We start from the raw sequence: 24,260 nt of genomic DNA on the forward strand, positions 1-24,260 counted from the left end.
TGGATAGATTCTTTACGGCTATAGTGTTGCTACATAAAAAAATATTTGTGTTCCAACGTAAAAATGGATATGTAATGTGATAATATTCACTTGTTTCTTGTCACAAGGTTATAAAGTTATAAATACTTAAAAAAAAAAATTGCATTAAACTCGTTGAATCGTATTGTTAAGGATTTATATTATTCTAATTAACTAAATAAAATTAACAACCCGTTGGTAGCCATTTCTATCCAGATACTAGAAAATCTGTATTGTTATTTAACCCTTGACTTCGATCTAGTAACAAATAGTATTATTCCATGACTAAGCAGCCATACAAAGAGCATATAATCACTACGTTTTACAGCCATAGGATATTGCGGGATCTAGATTTGTATCATATATTCTTCAGTTGACTTAAATGTTGCCATTTAAGTGAGCCAGATTGATTATTATAATAAACATCAATGTACAAAGTATTTATTATAAATGACTGGATAAAGAATATTACATTGAAGGCCTTTTAATATAAAAGTTAGCAAAGTATAACTTTTGGGTCAGTATAAAAATAACGATTAAATACTTATTATGTAGTTTTTTTTGCAGCGTTATTCCTAATGTACCCAAGTGAAGAAGACTTCTGCCTACACTGTTGGCTAGACCAAATTTAGGACCATTATAGCTACTGAGGTCTATGATAGACCTACTAAGAAGATAGATACTAAGTGGTAAATGTTATTTGTTTATATTCAAAATTTTCATTATTGTTGGAAATGGGCTATAAATAAAATAGGATACCGTTGAGATTTTCCGTGCCTTTAACAGCAAGTTACAGTCTGACTGGCCAAGCCAGGCAGTGACAGTGGAATAAAATAAATATACTCATCCCCTTTTTGGAGTCACAATACCAGCATAAGAAAAATAGCAATATTCTCTTTGATTTGTGTTTCAGTTACCGTTTGCCAAACTATAGTAACTCTTAAGCCTAGTAAAGTTGTTCATAATGATCTGCATCAACACCAACCACACTGTAAAGGATAAGACTTACCTTTGCTGCTGAAGGACTTTTTGAAATCCCACTGTTATACTGTATTTTACAGTACATATGGTGCTAATTTACCGCACTAGCATATTACGTATCGAAAATTAGCATATTACGTTACTATGTCAAACATTTAAAGAGCCATATGTACTGTAAAACGTTGTACGATACATGTGCGAATAGGTAATTCGCAACTCGTGTCGATTTAAAACACTCCCTTTGGTCGTGTCTTAATTTATCGCCACTCGTTTCGAATTTCCTATTTCTCGCACTTGTATCGTAATGTACTATTGTAGTACAGTTTAACTGCAAAATGTACAGGCCACGCGCGTGACATCTAAGTATGAAAGGGAGGGGCTGGGGCCGAGAACGCGCCAGCGTGACTATCTATTTCATTTTCGCACAGGGCACGACGATAAGCCTACGTTAATTTCGATTCCTTTCAAGTTCGCGCGCGGACTGTACGTGAAGAGATCTAAACTTGTCGCAATTAACTGCCTTGCCGGCCTAGCCAAGGTGACAATCGCTATTGCTTCGACAACGAAACGGTTTGTCAGTGACAGTTGCATTTCAATCGCTATGGAGCGTAAGCGATTTGCACGTTGGCTACGCGGCCTGAGCAGCACGTGAGTCGAACATGCACAAACTTGTAAGAGACAGAGGGCCTGCCGCGAAAACTAAATTCTTCTTGGGGATCTTTCGCTTTTACTCCAATTCAAGCTCAATTAGAGTGACAGAGAAAGATGCCAGCAATTTGCGAACTTCGATTTTTCGCGGTTACAGTCTAGATACCAATTGAGAGAAAATAAATATCTAAATCCACAACCACCCTGTAAAACAATTGATATCTCGTTATTATTAGGGCCTAATACCGCTGGCTGGTATATATTGTGATCTATTGGACTTAGAGAAAAACCGCCCAAGTGCGAGTTGGACTCGTGCACGAAGGGTTCCGTACCATTATTTATAAAAACGGCAAAAAAAATATGTTTGTTGTATGGGAGCCCCCCATAAATATTTATTTTAATCTGTTTTTAGTATTCTGTGAAAATTTCAACTGTCAAGCTATCACGGTTCATGAGATACAGCCTGGTGACAGACGGACGGACGGACAGCGAAGTCAGTAATAGGGTCCCGTTTGACACATTGGGTACGGAACCCTAAAAATGGATAATGCACTAACGCAGGGGTTCCCAATCTTTTTCAACATGCGGCGCAGTTACAAGTTTAGTATTTTGCAACGGCGCCCTTGTAAATTTAAAATCACGGTCGAAAAAGAGTGACACGACGCTATATTATTTGCCGATGCAAGCGCTTAAATAGGTACCCGCGAATATTTGTGGTTTCGTATAATGATAGAACTCACGGCGCCCCTCTTTACTTTCTACGGCGCACCAGGGCGCCGCGGCGCACACTTTGGGAACCCCTGCACTAACGTAATAAAAAGAAAACGTTTGCTGCGCAATGTATAATTGACCAACAAATAAATTCATTTATATAAAAATTGACATCTATAATTTGGCAAGCCATTTTCGTCGGTAGAAGAAGGCGGTAAATTTTTTATACTACGTCGGTGGCAAACAAGCATACGGCCTGCCTGATGGTAAGCAGTCTCCGTAGCCTATGTACACCTGCAACTCCAGAGGAGTTACATGCGCGTTGCCGACCCTAACCCCACCCCCCTCGTTGAGCTCTGGCAACCTTACTCACCGGCAGGAACACAACACTATGAGTAATTTAAATATTGTAGGCACTAATGGTTGTCCTGCCATAAAAAAAGTATAATTTTACGCCTTTTTCTACCGACAAAGTGGATTTGCCAGAGTACAGTAACATTACATTTGCTCCGTATGTTAATAGTATATAAATATCATATCTTATTTAAAAAAAATATGAAAATTCAGATTCTTAAAACTAGCAGAAAATCATGAAATTGTGAAAAAAAAAATTGCAGGGAAACCCCACGTCTGTGCGGAAAGAGAAGAGTCATGGAATGTATTGGTTCTCATACAATATTCCACGACTCTTCTTTTGCCGAACGAACAATATCATAAATTTATGCCATGAACTTACTCTCTTCTATTTACGTCCGCTTACAATAGTTAATTGCCTCAATACACAGAACTTTTATTTAGTGCCACGTGCCAATCGTTATACTGCCCCACCACGCGTAACTGCCGTAAGTCACGTAACATTGTAAAAACAGGTTCATCTTGGAATTTATTGCGTAAGAATATGGTAAGGTCAATACGGATAAGTGTGGATGGCCTTCACACTGGCCACACTGGGGCTTGTTTACACACACATTGATTAGCGTTTATTGGGGGTTTTACTTACCCCGCTGCCACACTTAACCGTATTGACCACAATTGAATGAGTTTTCGTTTGTCACTTAGGCTTGTTAGGCCTGGTGGGGTGTAATATACTTTGAGTACATGTAAAGCCTATTCATATATATATATATTAGTTTTACTTTCTTAATTAAGTACCTAGCATACTATTTATCACAATTCTTAGGTTAGTGAAATAATCATCAACTGGTGTTTGTCATATTAGCCCGTATAGAGGGTGGCCCTATCATCTGGCCAGAGGCATATAACCAGGCCTCGGAGTTTTCATAGTACGGTAAGACGAAAGTGTAAAGAAGTAACATTTAAATTTACGGAATGCTCAAGCTCATTCAATAATTTTGCCCTGAAATGCTTTTATATACATCCTTATTCTTCTAAGTAGGTAGTGCAATAATTAAATTATAAATACAATGTAATTATTATAATAATTTAATTATATTTATAATAGAGTAACTTGAATAATTAATTTATAAAAATAGGTCTTCGACAATGAGGGTTTGTCGTGGGCGGCACTATAAGAATTGCCGTTAAGAAGTAAAAAAGCCGGCATTTCGTAACATTATAATTGTACTTGAAAGGCTTAATGATATCTAAAATTAACAGAAAAGCTTTTATTCTTTATCGTAGTTGACACAGGTCAGAAGGGAAAGGTCGGATTTTTAATTACAATTCGTAAATAACTTCTTAAATATGTTTTCCTTTACTAAAATTTTCCGCTGTTTAGCGCTTATCGATATATATTATAACATGATTAAAAAGGACCAGTCCACATCCCTAAAAACCATTTTTACGCACACATACACAACAGTGTAACCACCATAATGGGTACGGCATGAGTATTCAGTTCTTTATTGAGAACAGACAACGTTGGGGCCTTGCATCATTCATTTTGCGCACAGACTTATTACACGATTTTGCCAAGGCCACATTGTCTGTTCTCAATACAAGGATTTTTAGGGATTTACCTATTTAGGGATGTGGACTGGTCGATTTAAATCATGTTATATATCGTCAGGCGCTACACGGCGGAACGGAATAGTGATTAATTGAAGCTTCGATATCTTTACTAAAATAAACATCATAGATATGCTAATGGATAATAAATATTCTATAATATAATCATGAATACACAAAAGGTGAAAATTGCAACGCTCAATATTTTTAATTAAAAAAAAAAACTAGACACTATAGTTAAAACTGGAATGGCCCTCGAAACTTACGAGGACTGATATTTAGTACCAACTTTACTAACTATAGCTCTCGCGTCGAATGATGGCCCATATGAAAGTTCCATCCAGTTGCCTTTTGCTTGGGATGAATTAATTTTTTTTTTATATTTAACTTAAATGACGGACGCAGTAAGCTCGGCCGAATTTCACCTTCCCATACAAACGAAGTTTCGTTATCATTTTAAAACTACGTGTCGGATTCTAATGAAACTTTTCACTTGAGGTATATCAATGCGTGTAATTAGTTTATAGCTCCAGCTTATACAACAAACGAAATAGAGCAATAACAGTTTGGTATGAAAACTTAAATTCGCTGTATTTTTTAACTACTTATGGTATCTGAAGCAACATAAACTACTGTCATAGATATACCTCATCCTATTGTAAAGTACAAACTTTTGGTGCTGGTTTATTATATTTATTAGTTGCGGTGGGAGGGTGGGATCATTAATTGCATGCAAAAATACGCAAATAAGTATAACAGGTTAGCACTGATTGACAAAGTAACGTCTTCTTCTATTAATTAATATATGCTATCCGTTTACAAAACCCCCAAAAGCCATCCAAAACTGTTAAGCCTTTTTTTATTGACTAACAAGCTTGGAAATAGACACCCATTTTACAACAATTTTCACATTGAAGTATATCATAAGTAGGATATTTGTTTAGGGTTTATTATATGATGACATTGGGCCATATATGTATGTATGTCTTGCCAGTGTACACGATTATATACGTCAGTTCTACGAGTTTACAAAAATAAATAATTTATTTGGGATTGTATATATTTTAGACGAATATCTTATAAATTATACGAAAGCAAAACAGCGATTAGGTAAAGCCGTTGTAATGCTCGGTATTGGGGTTGTTAGTGTAAGCCCTGTCTGGCATCCATTCGTAAACAATTCTACAGAGTACTTTAGATACTTCAAGTTATTTTACCATTAAACTTATGCCATGGATCCACGTAATAAAAACGCACGGCCGCGAGTTATAACTGTGTTAAGGCAATATTCCTTTGTTTTTCTACATCAGCTCCCCAATTTTTTTCTCCCTGTGTTTGCCCCAATGCTGTAATGTGTCCAACCGATCTGTAGTATTAGTACAAAATCGGTACACCGCCAAAATAATTAGGTAGTCAATCAAACAGTCATTCTAGTATATAAATAGAATATAAACACAGCTGTGGTGTACTCACTGCTCACGCGCGGTCGTCGTGTGGCGTCGGTCAGCGTTCTACAAACTAAAATCTAAATACTTCTTTGGTGATACAAAGCGGAAACCAAGGACCGGATTATTCTTTTCATATAAATAAATGGGTTATTGCATGTCGATCGCTTGCTAATGTATATTTTGCGGTTTGCCGTATCTGTTTCCTGTCTCATCTGATAATCCGATGTCCTGTCCTATGAATCCTATGATATTACGATACTGTGTTCAGTTTCGATCACATTATATTTTTATTTGTTTTCGTTTGACGTATTGGGGCGAGAGATGCTAATAGCAAAACCCGATAATATACCAAGAAATGTATTGAAGGCGTATTATTGACTTATTGTTTATAAAAGCAATTGATGGCTTTACCTGGACAGAAAACGATTGAAAACAAGATGTCTAACTATCTATATGTACCTACTTGATAAAATATTGGCCCTACATCGGTATAATAACTACTTACGTTAATTACTTATTAGCTGGCAGTTTGTATCTTTCTCTTTGTTATACATTTCATAATTGCAGTTATCATTTTGACTTTACCAATAAGTAACACACAGGCGTTACACAATCTACCTACCTACAATAGTTATCCAATATACCTAACTACAATCGGTGTTAACTGTGAGGTCAGTGTTAAGTTTAAAACGAAAATAACATTCGCTCGAAACGTAAGAACCGATAAACTAAATAAATATTAAAGGAACAGTCCACAAATGGCGTATACACTGCTTTTTATTTTACACAAATTGACCAAGTCCCACAGTGAGCCACGAGTTTCCACTGAGAAACCAACCAATATCATTCGGAGCGGAGAAGAGCACCAATGCTGTTGGTTGATTTCCGCGCGTCTCAAATCAGCCTTAGGTTATGGAATAATATTCTTAAACACAATGTAAAGCTCCTTATCCTTCCTCGAGCTGCATTCACAAACAGCAATGAAACTGCTACGTAAATCAATCTCATGTACCATCAGCTTCAAAAGTCCGTGGTGACTTTATCAATGAGTTCGTTCATAATTACTCTATGCAATCTCGCAGCTCACTGTACCAAACTGCAGAACCGAACTTTGTCCTATGAGTAATAAAACGTATCTTATTAACGTCATAAACTGTAAAGCGGTAAAGACACCATGAGCACGTTTTTAATAGAAATATAGGTACTTGTTGTTGTTGCTTGTTGCAATCTCTGATATGAGGGAAAATTATAACGACGAGTCTAGATGTGTTAACTCGAACATTCTTCATAGATGGGTAACTTTAAATGAACATACAAATTTATAATCAATAATCATATTTGGATTTGCATATCAAACGATACCTTACGGCAACTGTATATGTATTTCTATCGGTCAGTTCGATCACTTTAGAAGTAAACTATTCCCGATTCGGGGCCTTTTAAAAGCTCGAACCGTCAGAGTTAAAAGAGCTACAACCGTGAAGGCTTGCGATATTTTAAAGCTGTTCCTCCCTGGTTCGTCCTGCGGTGCGTAATATTAAAGTTACATCTATGTATGGGCACAGTAATAATTGAATATTTGGGCCCATGAAGGCAAAGGTCCGCTCTCTGTTGAGGTTAGCTCTCAGTTCACGCCTGTCCTGCGACGCGTAATATAAAGATTATGTTTACTCATCTGCACTGCGCAATAATAATTGAAGGTTTAGCTAGTTGTGTAGCAGCAGTTCCTGCTTGTCCTGCGGCGCGTAGTACTGCGCGGCGAGGTCGAGCAGCTCGCGGCGTAGCGCGTGCGCCCGCGCCCGTAACGACTGCTCGCGCGCGCGGATCACGCCGTACTGCTCCTCGCGCTGCTCCGTCGACTGGGGGATCGACCAGCGCAGGTACAGCTCTGTAGACCGAGATATAATCATTGAGGCTTATCATAAACAGATCGACATAATACTCATTAATGCACCCATCCTTATGGCATGGGTGCCACGGAGGGCCAGATGAAGGACGGCATGGGGTCGTACAGTGGGTAGATGTAGGCGGAGAGCTCGCCCGGTTGACCCAGGACTATACTACGAGGACAGTGCTCACCCTCCCATATGACGAAGCTCATGGGCGCCACGGAGGGCCAGATGACGGTCGGCGTGGGGTCGTACAGCGGGTTGATGTAGGCGGAGAGCTCGTCCGGTTGGTTGATCCACGACCAGACGCTGGTCGTCTGCTCGCTCACGCCGCGGTACTCGCGCTCCTGCTCGCTGTCGCATAGAAAGGTCCCTGTAACACCACAATAATATTTTCCTACTCCTCTCCTGTTATCTGTCATTTATGCATTCATTAACACGAATAAAAGAACATACATAAAAGGTTTCAAGAAAAGTCTATATTGTCTGTTCCTCATAACAGCACTTGTGCTTTAAATCGCTTTAACAATTCTGCGATTAATGGCTACCAACCTAACAAAATCAAAACGAATACAGTTTTAAACTAAGTGCATTGCTGCCAACTTACAAAATATTCATTTGGTTGCATAGTAAAAACAATCACTTCATAAGTCAGAAACACGCATGTGACACCCGTAATATATCAACACCCATAGAATACGAAGACCGCTTAGCGTTGCTTGTTAGTCTCCGTAGGCTACGGTTGCCAAAATCGAGAAAAAACTGTCCAAAAATTGAATTCAATTAACTGCGTTAAATATATTTTATATCGACAAATATAAAAGATTGACAACACTCGAACAGTCTAACTTAACACTCCGTTACTCAGGTTAAGGGGTCTAGCGGTCTTTAGGAAACGAGGTGACTCACTGCGCGGTCACGAGAGGCCAGCTTCATTACACTCACCGAACTGACTCGCGTACGAGTGCTCGAACAGCGTGATGAGGAAGGACTGGCGGTACTCGAAGCTGCAGGGGTACTGCTCGAGGAACTGCCGCACGCAGTCGAGAAGCAGCAGGAAGGTGGGGGCGGCGCGGGGGGCGGCCGAGTACGGCCCGCAGCGGTGGCGCGCCCCGAACGGGTGCCCCGCCGCCAGCCACTCGCGCTCGACTAGCGCCTGCAAACTATAGCACGCTGTGTAAGTCGTGGCCCTCGGGTAAGGGATCAAAGCATTTTGGACAGTTATGGTGGAGCCGTTAAGAAGGAGACGAGGTCAGTTGATCGCTTCTGCATACGAACGTAGTCCCCATTTTCCTCTCTGGATATTAATATTATAGAAAGATTTTTCTGCCCTCTGTGTGGACGCGCTGAACGAAGTTGCCGCTTTCCGGCTCCGTCGAATAGAAAAAAAGTATACTAACCTCGGTCGATAAGGTAGATAGTTAACATTAAAATTGTAATCGTAGGTTGTCTATGAAAACTCTAAAATATTGGTAACATCGCTTTATTATGTGCCCTAAAAGATTTGATGGAATATAATTATTTATTAATTATTATATTATACACCGTGTATTTATTGAATTCCTTTAACTTCGGTGAATAAGTAAGTACGTTTAAGGAAACTAAATGGCATGGGTAGTTCGCAAGAAAAAAAATTTTTTTAATTGTTTTTTGTTTTGAATTTTTAATAAAAAGTAATTAAATGTTGCATATAACGTTGTTGTAATATAGGCATTACATTTAACTCAACCAAACAATTGAAAACTATCACATATCAATGACATTTCAAATATCGATCGTCCGAGGTAGTACTTACGTTTAGTAGCAAATCTATTAACTCGTATTAAACACTAATAAATATGTAAACAGGCCCTAAGGCAAGTGTATACGCTCGTAGGGGTCTTATAAGATAAAAATAAATTACTGATTTTCTCCGAAATGGAGTTAATTAGAATACCGGTGTCTTTGAGAAAGTTAAACTTGAAATTAACGGAAAAAGGAACACGGTGTATATACTGAAATAAACCCCATAGGGTGGGTTTTATTTTAGTATTGTAATTTACGGACAGTGGTCAGGCAGTCTGTCCCGCCTAGTCACTGCTAAGTCGGTGCAAATAAGCGAAGAAGGACCTTCAATTACATTTTACGTTTCGTTTCAGTTTTCATAGCGCAATTTATATTTGGACCTCTGTGAGCTGTTGTTCTCGCGAACAATCACCATATAAATTTATTTTGAAAATTGAATCGACAAAAATATCCAATGTTTCGAACTCGCTCAAAATTTTTACCAGAATCGGTTTACTTATAAATGCGAGCTGTAGACGACAACAGCCGGATAGCTGATTATTGCCCAAGCTGGAAGCCTGGAACGGAGATGCTTCTACTAGTCCTTGGTAAAGTACGTACCCGCGTATAGTCCTGCAGTCGGGATTTAGTATAATCTGCACCAGTGAGCACACGAGCAGCGTGGCGTCCTCGCCGCGCGTGCCGTGCACCAGCACCGGCTCGGCCTTCTGCAAACACCATAACACTACGTTACTATGACTACACAGGAGATGGGGAGGTGCCGCCTAGTGGGCGAGCAAGCGAGGCCGTTTGGTGAGATAAGGCTGCCGACTCCTATTACAACAGAGGGATATTCAGGAAAATCATTAACCTTCGTTTATTTTTACCTGCTCCTTTGATTATTTTTACGCTATTAAAGGGGTATTGATTGGAAATATTGTATGTTTAATACAGATGTCAAAATGATGATTGAATACCATCGAGCTGATCTGATAATGGAGTCAGAAGAAGGATAATAAATATAAATAAAAAAATAAAATTATTTTATTTCAGAGTCCATATACACATTAAAATTATTAAAAAAATTAAATTCAACTAAAACTCACAATTACAAATTAGAATACAAGTTATTACTAGCTATACACAATTTAGTTATATGACACAATTTATATATCAATATCCATTAATAATCAACGTCATACTCATAAATAAAAAAAATATTAAGTTGGGTTATGTAAAATGATTCACATATGCGCAATCGAACCTGCTCGCAATCACTGTCAGTATGCTGTTGGAGCGGCCCCTCACCCAGCGCTAATAGAACTCTTCGGAGGCTACTAGTAGACCCATCGAGATGGGGCTAATATGATTCGTTTTCCCAAGTCCGATTCATTGGCGGCGTAAAGTACAGTTGGCAAAAATACGTGTTTATAAAAATGAAATTATTGGCAGAAACTTATTATTGTTCGTAGATAGAGCAAACTAGCAAGTAAATACAACCTGGTGTATGTGCTGCGCGACGATGCAGGCGGTGTGCAGCGCGTTGCGGACGCTCTCCGGCCAGCCGCACGACTCCAGCCGCGATATCCACTTGTCGCTCGATATCTCGCGGTCGTTGCAGGCTGCCAATAGAAATACAATCGTTACAAATAAACATACTTCAGAACACACTATAAAATGTAACTTCATCGATTAACTGGTCTTTCAAAATTATCAAATTCTCGTCGGCTATCACCTTCAATAAGTTTGGCGTAACTATCCAGTAGCTGTTGCTGGTTATCAACGTCATCCATCGACCTGTTGTAGATCTTCCACTGAGAGTAGTTAGAGTTGCTCTCTGTGCCACCACCTATACAATAAATACAAAATGTTTCTTTGAAATACCAAACTAGGCCGAGCCTGTATCTTGGGGCCCAGAATAGAAGTTATATTATAAACAATTATTGAAGACAAGACAAATTCGTTATCTACAACGACACGATAACATTTGCTTTGAAGAAATGCGGTGAATGGAGTTCATTACTTACATGTTGTACTAAGTGTCAGTCGACTCAACGAACATATAATTGCCGGTATCAAATATTTATTGATAATAGAAGGTGTAGGCGTAACAGTCTAACAAAAAATCTTACCCCCTTGCCAGCTACGAGTAAAATAGATAGTGCTGTAATGTGCCATATTTGTTGTGGTTACTTGTCCAGCATCCATTTTGAAGCATCATCATCCAGTTACCACAAGTTACATAACGTACGTAGCCGTACAGCGCTATCTACATCAGTTGTCAAATAACATAACTTTGCCTTATGTTACACTCCATTGTGTGGTTTGTTCTACTTCAACACGTACCTTTACTCTGCTGCTGTGAAATGGAATTGGTGCTCCTCAGATCGTATATGATGCCCTTCATGCCCGGGCCCACGACGGCGTTGAGGATGGCCTCGTCGGGCCGGCAGCGCCGGTGCTTCGGCCCGTACAGCGGCTGCCCCGCCCGCAGCAGTACTGCCTGAAAAATAAACGAGCCATACTTAACACTCTGAACGCTGCGCCACGCCTAACGTACGCGGCGCGTCACGTGAACCTTGTCGGCTTGCGCGAACGTTGATATTGGGCTGTAGGAGCGCGCGTCTGTTGAGATCTATGGCGGTCAATGGGTTAACCTCCTGATTCGATCAAGTAGCAAAAAAAAAAAAAATGGAAACTTTACATCTTAATAAGATTTTAATTTTAACATATTGTGTTAAAATAAGTAGATATAATACAATAGGTGGGTCAAATTTATTTTAGGTGTCTTGTTTATTGAGCCCGAATATGACGTATTGGAGCTTTTTGTATGTATAAGATGTAATTTTGGTTTCAATATTTCCGATGTAAAATTTAATCTACAGCTAGAAAGACATACAATAGCACTCGACTTTTTTTATTTATTTGATAGAAGTCATAGATACACGCGTGACAGAGTGGTCAGAAACAACGAAAAGAATTTTGATCGAGGTATGCCCGTAATGACGTAGCCTTATTTGACGTTCATAAGCGTATTGTAATATGCCTGCTTGAATAATAAACTATCTTTATCTTTACACAAAGCCAGGATTAATAAGTTTAAAGAAGGTAAGCCAATATGTGTGTATTCATTCATTCACGTTTGTTAAAAGTGAATTAGTTTCTGTACTGTACACCAATGAATCATTCTATCGGCCATGCTAGTCTCTCCAAGTGTCAAAATAAAATGAATACTAAATAAATACCTAGTTACTAAATTCTGTTACTGCAATAATCTTTATCTACATAAAATATACGAACGAAAGTTGAATAAACTATATATTAAAATTAAGTACACAAAATCAGAAATTACATATGACAATATCATTCAAAATGGCCTCCTCTGGCCTTGACACAGGCCCTCAAACGACGAGGCCAGTCAACAATAGCGGCACGCACGATTGCCATGTCTAATTCCGTCACTGTCTTAACTATGGCCCGCTTGAGGGAGTCAAGATTTGTGTGGGGTTTAGCACAGGCTTTCTCCTCAATACCCTGCCATATGGCAAAATCCAGGGGGTTAAGGTCCAGGCTGGAGGACGGCCAGTCTTCGTGGGCAATAAAGTCAATTTTGTTCCTTCGAAACCAGGCTTGAGTTGTTTTTGCCTTATGTGCAGGAGCTGAGTCCTGTTGAAAGACCCATGGCTGGTTTAGAAATAGGGTGTGGCTTAAGGGCTTCACTATGGGTTCGAGAACGGTTTTCTGTTAAACTTTGGCCCCAGTTTTCACACCTTTTTCACAGAAATGAACCTGTGTTAGCCCTGAGTATGACACACTCAGCCAAATCATCACATGAGAGGGATGATGGCCTCGTTGCCCTCTCGGAACAGCCGCAAACACCCCTTGACTGTTTTTTGCATACACTCTGTCATTCTGGCGGTTACAACATTCTACAATGGTAAAAAAAATTTCATCTGTAAATAGTATTTTTCGGTGGCCATTTTGTGCGTATCGCTTCAATAGCACGCGACTTTTCTCTAGCCTCATAAGTCTTTAATTGTCCCCTTCATAGGCACCTTTTAATTGTGCCCTTTTTGTCTGCGGTAAGCGTCTAGTCCAAAGTCTTCATTGATAACTTTTTTTAGGGAGCTTCTCTTCACAGACATCTGTATTGCCAACAACTTTTGCTTCCGGACGGGGTTTCTTGGAATTCTTGCCTTCACTGTCTTTATTAGAGCTGGGGTCCGAACGGTGCGTGGTCTTCCAGACCTCTTGCGGTCATCGAAGCTCTGAGTACTATTGTATCTATTAATTGTGCGATAAACAAAATTGTTTGTTGATTTTTAGGTTTTCAAGCAACTTCAAAATCATGTTTGGCGGGTGCCCACATTTGTGCAACGCAATTACTGCGAGACGATTCTCTTTTAGGCCCCAATTCATTATAGATACGACGAGATAAGCGTTATGTGTGGTATTATAGCTCACAAATCTACTACATTATGTAATTTTTTGTTTTCGATAGCATTTGTTTTAACGGAAATAAAGAGGTTGTAAATCGAGTAACAGAACTTAGTAACCAACTAGGTAAATCGCGTCTCGACTGTTAAGCTAGCAGTCTCATAAACGAATGCAACAGAATACATAACTAGTATGTACCAAGTCAAGTATATTACTGGTAATGTTAAGTAAGGTAAGGTTTTGTTCGTATGTCAAAAAGTGTATTTCGACAGAGGGACAGAAGTCATTACGAGTAGTTCACTTCATTTCGCTCATGCAAGCTTTGGTGGGCTGAGCCATTACTATAATTTAAATTAGAAATACGACTCAGAATCCACATGGCACAGCTTTAAGAAAACTAATAAACAAAAAAGTGTCAAAGTATTTAATATGTTATATTATGTGACGACCGGTCTTGCCTGGTAGGTAGTGACCCTGCCTATGAAGCTGATGGTCCCGGGTTCAAATCCTGGTAAGGGCAATTATTCGTGTGATGAGCATGGACATTTGTTCCTGAGTCATGGGTGTTTTCTATGTATTTAAGTATTTATAAATATTTACATATTATATATATCGTTGTCACAAGCCTTATTGAGCTTACTGTGGGACTTAGTCAATTTGTGTAATAATGTCCTATAATATTTATTTATGTAATTTGTCTTGTTTGTGTTTACGAATAACATAATGCTATTCTATGATAAAATAAACTTACGTTGTCATTTCACCAAACTTTTTATTTGTTTAGAACACAAACACTCATAACTCATAATAAACATGTTACATATGTTGTACAAAATGTACAAAAACTGAGAAATGGTACAAAGATCTGGAGGTTCAGACTTGTTTAGTGTATTGATTATATCCCCGAAGGACGTCACTCTCTCGCTCGAAAAGTCAACTCGATTCGATATGATAAAGTCTTTACTATCACTAGAACCCCTAGTGTAAATTTATTCGATAGCGTGACGTGACGACATTTTGTATGAAATTTAGAAACAGCGCGCCAAGTGGGACGTTTTGGAAACTGAAAATCCCATACAAAATGAGACTTAACGCAAACGCGTACGTCACTTTTAGCTATCGAATAAATTTACACTAGGGGTACTGGTACAGCTACTGATTTGGTCAAATCTCTGAACTGGTTCAGTGAAACAAAGAAAGTACCTAGATATAATTTATAACACTAAAATAAGGTATTTTGATGTAAATGTCCCACTTGATTTAGTGAAATGATACAATAAAATATCAAAAGTAGGTTTTAAAGTTATATAAATCAGATATTTCAATTGAATACATGAATAGGTAGTTGCAAACTGGAATATAATTATTTAAGAGGGAATAATAGCTTTGCGATCCCAGCGAAAGAACGGTATTCTTTCTGAGAAATTCCATTTTGGGAGAAAACTTTTTATACTAAATCATAACAAATCACTTTGACGTAACTGGTGACCGAAGAGCTGGCGGCTTCCTCGCACAACGTACCAGTATTGCGATACTGCGATAAATGCCGCCATCATCCTTGGTACAATGCCCTAAGGGCCTATTTTAGTTTTCGATATAAGCTAGTTATAGTAATCATCTGTATATTTTTATTGTAAATAAAAACACTTACAAAACATCTTATCGTTTGCAAAAACATATCGATAAAATATATCGCGGTGAACTTTCGCTCCAGCTTTTTCCGTGGGCAGTAAATAGATTTTGGGATTGTCAGTGTGCCTAATGCCTATTTGTAATGGTGTCACTAATAAGCTTAACGGCCCGATTCGAAGAATGATTAAGACACGTTTAAGATCTTGGTAAGATCGATAACTAAACGACATGTCAAAATTGACGTTTATTTCGTTTCCACTGTGATCCCAATAAGATCTATCTACGATATCTCTAACGTCAAAGTGAATTGGTTGCCCGAATCGAGCTGCTTCTGTCAATTATATGACATACAAATGATATGTAAATAAGAACTTATCTAAACCAGAACTTATCGTTATTGTATCTCATTCTTCGAATCGGACCGTAGCCCTAATTACTGTTTAGCACAAGTTTAACACCAGAAAAAATTCATACAAGGCATAAAATATACACAGGCACAATATGAACTTTGAATAAAAAATAATAATATAAGTTAGCTTTCAACTACAGCAAAGCAACTTCTGAGATAACATCCAATATAGTGTGTTATTTATTGTAAAATTCTTTACCAGACCATTTCACACATATATGATAGAAATGTAACATATACTTTGTTAACTTGGGAGAGAGAAGCAAAAGAATAAGTATTGCTCCAACCGAAAGATGCTTACTTAGGCCAAAGTGAAATAAGTACCTAAGCTTAGAGTGCTTACTCCATAGATACATGGATTAATATCTACTTATGATATGTTTTAATCAAACATTGCTCAAAATTATCTTCTATTAAATTTAAGCGTAATAAGATAAAATAATTTAAAAACTTATTAATAATGAGGTTTACCATACCTCCCATACAACTTATTATTTAATATGTATAGAGCGAAATCCTTATAATCATAATCTTTATTGTTTGTGAGAAATGGGTAACATTGCCGGTAATTACTATTGTAACAATTTTACATGGACTCACCAAGACTACCTTTATAGGTGTACAAACAAACATTTCCTTACAACGAATGATGTCAAGCACACTAATAAATAATAATCTAAGCTCTTACCTAATAAAAATCATGCAATAATAAAAATAAAATTAAATAAAATTGAAGTAAAATACAATCAAATCCCATTATTAAATCATTATTTAAAAATTCATTAATACTATAAAAACAACTCTGTATTAGCCAAGCGTGGACTTCTGATTTAAATATATTCAAATTATTATTCTTACAAATGTTAGGTAATTTATTATAAATACGAATACACATAATATACGAGTTTCTCGAGGAAAGTGCCAAATTAACACAAGGTTTATGTAATAGGTTTGGCTTAGGCTATAATGATTGATTCAAAAATTCAAATTTCGACTTACCCCATTGTTGTGCCTATATGAGAGCACAGGAAATCGGCCACCTTGTCTGAATGTTGCAGCCAGTGCTAAAATATCATCATCTACACTTTTGGGGACAACCACTGCCTTTGGGTATGCCGGGCACACGGTGTAGTTTTGGTTGACTCGAGATATCCTCCACTCCTCTGTTGCCAGCACTTTTGTGAATTCACCTTCTATACTGAAAATAAATGTAATAAATACAAAAAATATTCTTAAAATTTTTGTTACCTTCTAAAACTTTTTCTGCTAAATGAGTAAATCAAAAATTGTGTCATTTTAAACCAGAAGTGTACTTATTGTTGGTTGTCAATAAAGCGCTGTTTCCATATAGCTTCAATTTGAAATCAACCTGCGAACTAACTATATGGTTCCTTTTGGTTAAAAACAACACAAACCAGTGATTAATTTAAAAAATAAACGAATTTTGAAGCAGACAGTATACTGATTTGGTTGTTAATAAAACAGCTTACCTGTATAATGTATGCCCATTTTCCATAATTGGGTGCATATGTCTATAAAAAAATGGATAGAAAAGGCTGGGATCTTGTAGCCCAGAGAGGTTTTCTAAGGTTTGAGCCAGCATGTTTAGTTCCGTGCTAGAGCTGATGTCGAGCTGGAATATCCGCAGATCTTTGCACTTCAAGAACAAGGAACCACCCTGCGTAATGCCATTCACAGGCTTGTTTTCTTTCTTTTCAATGCTATCTATGTTTCTATGAAGAAGCTAGAAAACCAAAAACATATAGGTTGAAAATTATGTAATAAATATTAAAAACTAGCTTGAACTTATGATGAGGATTAATAAAAACTATTGTATGTCCCTTTCCCTTCCCGGGCAAGCTATGTTTATATCAAATTTCATCTAAATTAGTGAATGTGTGGAGTGGAAGCATAAAGAAGTAACATACAGACAGACACAGTCACTTCGCATTTATAATATTATTGTAGGGATTAGTAGTAGACATGTGTTGTTTACAAGTGAGTGTTTTAAATGAAAAAAGATATACTTTTAATTAAACTCACTCACACCTCAACTCACTTAAGATTTAACTTGCTTCAGTAACTCATCTATCTCGGTGTTACTTGCTTGCTTTTTACGCTTTTGGCCAAGCCAAATAAGTGAGACAATGTGAATATGTGAAATGACCATTTCAGAGCAATTCGGGGAGTGGCAGGAAAACATGGTAGGATTGTATCTTGTGATTTGCCATCTTCGTGGCACTTATGGCTGTGGGTATGACTATCTCTTTACGCACTCTACAGATCCACTGAGCTAAATGAGTAATATATATCTACACTAATTCAGTGAAGCAGTTTGCACATCTTTAATTAGTAGGGATTGCCCTCTAACCTTTCGAAACCCGGACAAATATAGCAACATTCCATCATTGGTTTTTGAAGCTGGCTACCCAGGGAGCCCAGGGGTCTCGGGTAGCCCACGGGTCTCGAAAGGTTAAAGTAGTGTTGACATTATAAACACAATACTCACCATGAATATATACTAATAAATGCCATAGTTAAAGAAGCGTTGGTGGCCTAGCGGTAACAGCATGCAACTTGCAATCCGGAGGTCGCGGGTTGAAACCCCAACTCGTACCAATGACTTTTCATAACTTACATACTAAATATCATTTGATATTTACTAGTCGCTTTTCGGTGAAAGTAAATATTGTGAGGAAACCGACTAATCCCAACAAGGCCTAGTTTACCCTCTGGGTTGGAAGGTCAGATGGCAGTTGCTCTCGTAAAAAACTAATGCCTGCGCCAAATCTAGGGAATTGTCAAGCGGACCCCAGGCTCCCATAAGCCATGGCTAAGTGCTGAGACAATGTGAGGAAGAAGAAGCCATAGTTAAATGAGATTTTTTTAATACAAACGATTTATCGTCACTTGTCAAAAAAATGATATTGCGATATAAATTATCCTTATCAACCACTAACTTATGTGGGTTCTGCTTGTAACTTCACAAATTAATACACATGTAATAATGTTAAATAAAATAATAGTCGATATTGTAGTACCTAAAAAGTAATAGAAGAGTTTTTATTGCAGCTTAGCAACATATTGTAGTGCTGTAATTTGTACATAATTGTAATCTGTAATGTAATATCAACTTACCCATAGTTCGCGAACGCCTTCTTTTCGTGAACTTAAAATGAGATGATGTCCAGTGATACACACCGTTCCATCGACGTTATCCTGGTGAGGATATTTTAAAATAACACCATCCAGTTTATTTATTGATATAAGCTCTATAAATTCCATTATACTATAACAATAACTTGTTGAACTCGATTTGCTAAAGTTGTTGACTATCGGCACTATGTGACGACAACGTAGTAATATAGAACCGCTAAAAGTGATTAAAATTAATTATAAAAATTGATTAAAATTGGTATTTGTTTGCATTTAACTACGATTAAAAAAAAAGGATTTATCGATTCTTTTATTCCATTTTGACATTTAGACGTGCTTTTGACATTCGAAAATATAAATGGGTAAACTAGAGCTTATAATCACTACGTTTTAAGAGACGGGACTCCCATACTAGCGAGTGGAAACAGTTTGTTTCGCAAATCATTACCAAAATGTACGACAAAGAACTGTCTAAGAACGATAGTACCAACATAAGCGATTTAAATAATGTAGTACGCTACACGCTTGCGTTTCTTATCGATATCGATAAAATGGGGAGGGTTGAAACATAGACTCCTGTCTACAAATTTTGTACTCGAAATCAAGTTAGGACCGAGTCCACATTTAAGTTGTATGTTATATAGTGGATAGGTCTCACTCACTCTGTCATTAAGCAAAATGTGAGACACAATACACATTGGACAAAGAATTTGCATAGGTGGAATACCACCCTTAGGCGTTAACACTTGAATCCCTCACTACACTAGGATTCTATTTTAGAATACATCGTTACAATCAGAATGTAATTATAAACTCCTTCACAATTTTTTTTTATTTTTTTTTTTATTACGAGCTCTATTTTCAAAATGATTTGCACACACATGTTTCAATAAATGTAACTTCTCTATGGGAAGATGTATCAGGTCTTCGTTCCCAACAAATATGACCCACTGCTTGCATCTGAAAACATACAGCCTTGGTTATCTACAGTTTATATTGCAAGTATTTGCTAATAAGATGATCAACTGGTTATTTAGCGCTAATATGCATCTATAAATCACGTTTTTTTGGCATCCAATTATCAACAACCCTTTATCAATGCTCTAACTTTTTATGTATTTATATGTCTCTTAAATGAGAACCGGTCTGGCCAAGTGGGCAGTAACCCTGCCTATGAAGCCGATGGTCCCAGGCTCAAACCCTGGTACGGGCATTTATTTGTGTGATGACCATGCGTATATGTTCCTGGTGTTTTCTATGTATTTATATGTATATATCGTTGTCTAAGTACCCACAACACATGCCTTATTGAGCTTACTATGGGACTAAGTCAATTTGTGTAATAATGTCGTATAATATTTTTTATTGATCATAAAAAGAGAGATTAATTTACTTACATTTCAGGTTAATATATTCAATAATTACTCGATAAAAAAAAAAGTTAAATAATGACCATTAATGCATAGATGATAGATAATTTTCCACTGAAAATCTTCTACGAATTAATTTTGTGTCATATGGGATGCAAGTTTTCAGGAAATTTCACATATTTTATTTAGTTACTTACACTGATATACACATAAACATACAATTATCGATAGTTTTAGTACATCCCTAGTTCACAACTAAAAATAATATAATATATCAAATTTTCGATGTGTTTAAAACCTGCTGTACCAAAATAAGGTCAAAAGTATCTAAAGCAATAGATACCGGTCTTTATCCAAGGGAAATTTCGCCATAACATCCCTTTTTTCGTGATTTTCTCGAGTGGCTCGCTTGCCACATATTTCACACTTAGTAAACCGTTTTCTCGGTGGCATTGTAACAAACTCGCTCTTTAATCTGATCACGGTTCACTATTTTCACTAAATAATAAAGAAATTGCACGAAATACCCGAAAAAAACATTCAGGCCTTCATAACAAACAAAACAATTAGGCTGACAGTTGACTTGATGTAAACTTGACAGAATAAATAGCACTGACGTTTTCTTTCTCTTCGTTGGCAAAGATTTGCGAAACAAACTCCATACAAAACTTTTTTGTTCCTAGTTACGTCAGCCAGGGGTAAAAGTTCAAAAATTACCACAAGTTGCGTCGCTCAAAGATAAACATAAGATAAAGATAATTTATTTTGCATTAAACATTACCAGGTACAAAGTCTTACTTTACTCTTTGTCTTTACAATCCTAACCAAAGAGTAAAGTAAGTATAAAGATCTTAACATTGCGAATTACGATCTGTCAACCGACCATCATCAAGAGCAAGAGGGTGGACTGCCTATATACTTACTTTACTCTTTGGGGTGGACCCAAATATACTTAAAGCCTGAAGGAATATATGATCAAGATCATGCGCCATGTCGCGGAAATTATTTGGAACTAATTTCTTGCACTGGCAATAGTTTTAGTGATAGGTTGTCACTGTTGTCAGTGTCATTGTGGCGGTTTACTTAAGAGGCTGTCAATACTTAAAGCGCGCACACTGTCTATTTGTATCGGAGTAAATGAGATAGCACTGTCGCATGTTACTGGGCCTGGGCAAGGGAATAATAAGAAAAATATTTAAATAAAAAAAGTGGATTATTAGTGTAATATTTTACTCGACCACGGTTTAGATATAAATGTTTTGAAATTGTGATTTTAATTGCAGACCCATAAGTCAAAACAATAAAGACATAAAACCGTTTAATTGTGATTTTAAGACCAATCTTTGCAATTATTTTCTATCGAGCCGATTTCGTTCAATCGTGTATCGAGTACGATCACGGGCTTTGAAATATAATTAATATGAACATATATTTTTCTTACTTGACTAAAACAAATAGTCTTTCTTAAAAAACTGTTTAAGTAACATCAATTTCAAGGACATTGGGTGTTGACAGCCTCTTAAATAATTATGGTAAATTATACTTAAGCAAAGAGTAAAGTAAGTGGTGCACTCCTCAGTTTGTCTCTAATAAACTTGACGTTGGCAAAGTGCCCTAGCAGCAAAAGCTATTATTTTCATAAACACAGTGTTGAATTTTAAGTAATAAAATGACAATAAATGCCCAAAACTATACATAGTCAAGAGCGAAACATAATGTAAATAATAAACTGTTGGAAAAAACCGTTCAGGAAATGGAATTATTTCGCTACGAAACATTTCCAAATTAACATCAGAGCTGACAGGTAAACTTAAGGTAAACAAATCATAATGTCAGTATAGTCTGGTTTTTACGACTTGGTTATTGTAGTGTTTTGTTATATAATATAAGCGAAGAAATACAGTAATAAAAATGAGTTTGAGTTTGAAAAATATTGACTATGGGCTTCGGATATAATCAATCTTGTTCATTGTCAATGTACCAGAACCTATGTAAGATTACGGAATATAACCTAACGTGGCCTTTTGGTGGTACAATCTTGGATGTAGTAAAATGATGGATGAAATCAGTTTTCAGCTATAGAGCTGAGCTGAGGTGAGGTGAGGTGAGGCTATCAGCAGCCACTCCATATGGTTACGACTAAATTAAATATAAGTATCTGCAGTAATTATAGTCTTGAATACAATTTCTAGGTTAATCAAAGGTATCGATTACGCGAATTACGAGAGAAGGTACCGAAAATAATTGTATAGACGATTTTGATCTACAATACATATAAAATACATAAATTTTATATGGTAAAAAAGAAGTAAGTAACGATAGTAAAAAAATTGTGGACACCGAATATTTGGATTGTGATTTTAAAAAATGAGGTGCAACGAGTTGAGTTCCCATAGAAAATTTGAATTTCGCGCCTTTTTTACTGAAAAGTGTGTGTTTCAGGTTAGTTTGGCTGGGAGTCTCATTTCAAACATAGATCGAGAGAATTATACTTCCTTTGTCTTACGCAAATACACATACTAGCACCCAAAAAAGGGATGCGATATAGTCTGCCAAACCCAATTTGTCAGTAAGTATGAACAATCGTCGATACTCGTCCCTTTTTTATGTACTAGCATTTTGTGCTAGTACTAGAATTTAAAAAATTAGCATTAAGGGCCCTCCACACTCGTGCGCGAATCGAGGCGCCAAGCTGCGAACGCGAGTGTGGAGGGCCCTCGCGTCGATTTCGTAGATTGTTCACGCCTTCGCGCCTTATTCCCCGTTTTTGTCGGTATTTGGCCCGCGTTAAAGGAGACGCGAAGCGCGAACTTGCAAGACTCCACACTCGCGATCGCTTCGGGCCGCGATTCGCTCACGAGTTGGTTAATCTGTTAAACTGTCATAGCCTTCTATGGCGGCTACTTGGTTATATTGGGTGCGAACTTGATCAACCAAAAATCAATTTGACAGTTCCCAGTTTGAATCAGTGCCTTGCCGCAAACTAAATCCGATCAGCTGACGCTTCAGCGCCATCTTGCTGCGAACCAAACTGTGAAATCGCCGTGAAGTTGTGCGAGTGTGGAGTCTACGTCAACGTCGCGGTATGTTCGCTCCGCGAAGTCGCGCCGCGATTCACGCGCATAGTCTTGAGGGGGCTTTATATACAACAAAAGCGTCTAATACTGTTTCGCTGTTTGCCTCTCTTTCTAACGAATATGGTTGCCAGAAACAGAGGCGAGGCACACCGTGATTAATGATTACTAGAAACGAGGCGTGAAATTCAAATTTTCAATGGGCTTGCCAATCTAGAAGCCTTTTTATAAAATCCAACGGAGCCCCGTGGAAAGTTTTACGCTTTCTTTCTACCAAATCTGTGACGTCTTAGCTCCGTTGTATGACAAGGTGGTACCTAAATAAAATACAAATTGTGATCGTGTGCTTGCCTAGCCACCTTCCCGCCATGACAGATCCCAACGGAGTGTCGACTTGTAGGTAGCTGGCAAACTACATTTATTGTATAAACGTCACATCTCTTCCTTTTTATAATGATTTATTTATTTTACTTTATGTGTTATAAAAAATAGTATGGGTCACATGATAGCAAAATTATTATCAGCACTTGAATCCCTCACTACGTTCAGAATTTGTAGGAATAAAAACAAGGCTCTGATATTACTTTTAAGTATATTACTTAAATTGGATAAAGATTACACGGATTAACTATGTGTTTGACGTATGTAACAACAGGGACGAGTCGACAATAATTTGTCGGCGATCAGGTGCCGGCGAGCTAATTGCCTGCATGAAAACATCAGGCGTTCAAATTTCCAACAGTATTCCATTTTAG

General features: G+C 37.5%; 1 protein-coding gene across 1 annotated transcript; it reads right to left on the reverse strand.

Annotated features, from left to right (window-relative positions):
• Positions 1-2,474: 2,474 nt before the first annotated feature.
• Positions 2,475-19,903, reverse strand: LOC133519634 (myotubularin-related protein 9). The gene is made up of 10 exons (XM_061853680.1): positions 19,044-19,903; positions 17,396-17,649; positions 16,905-17,103; positions 11,774-11,930; positions 11,163-11,276; positions 10,928-11,049; positions 10,049-10,155; positions 8,609-8,826; positions 7,854-8,036; positions 2,475-7,662 (listed from the first exon to the last, which is right to left on the reverse strand). The coding sequence occupies exons 1-10, from the start codon at positions 19,188-19,190 to the stop codon at positions 7,481-7,483; spliced, it is 1,683 nt and encodes a 560-aa protein (XP_061709664.1). The 5' UTR covers positions 19,191-19,903; the 3' UTR covers positions 2,475-7,480.
• Positions 19,904-24,260: the final 4,357 nt, after the last annotated feature.

This window comes from Cydia pomonella, chromosome 1 (genome assembly GCF_033807575.1).
Source record: "Cydia pomonella isolate Wapato2018A chromosome 1, ilCydPomo1, whole genome shotgun sequence".
In the NCBI taxonomy this organism is placed as follows: Eukaryota; Metazoa; Arthropoda; class Insecta; order Lepidoptera; family Tortricidae; genus Cydia; species Cydia pomonella.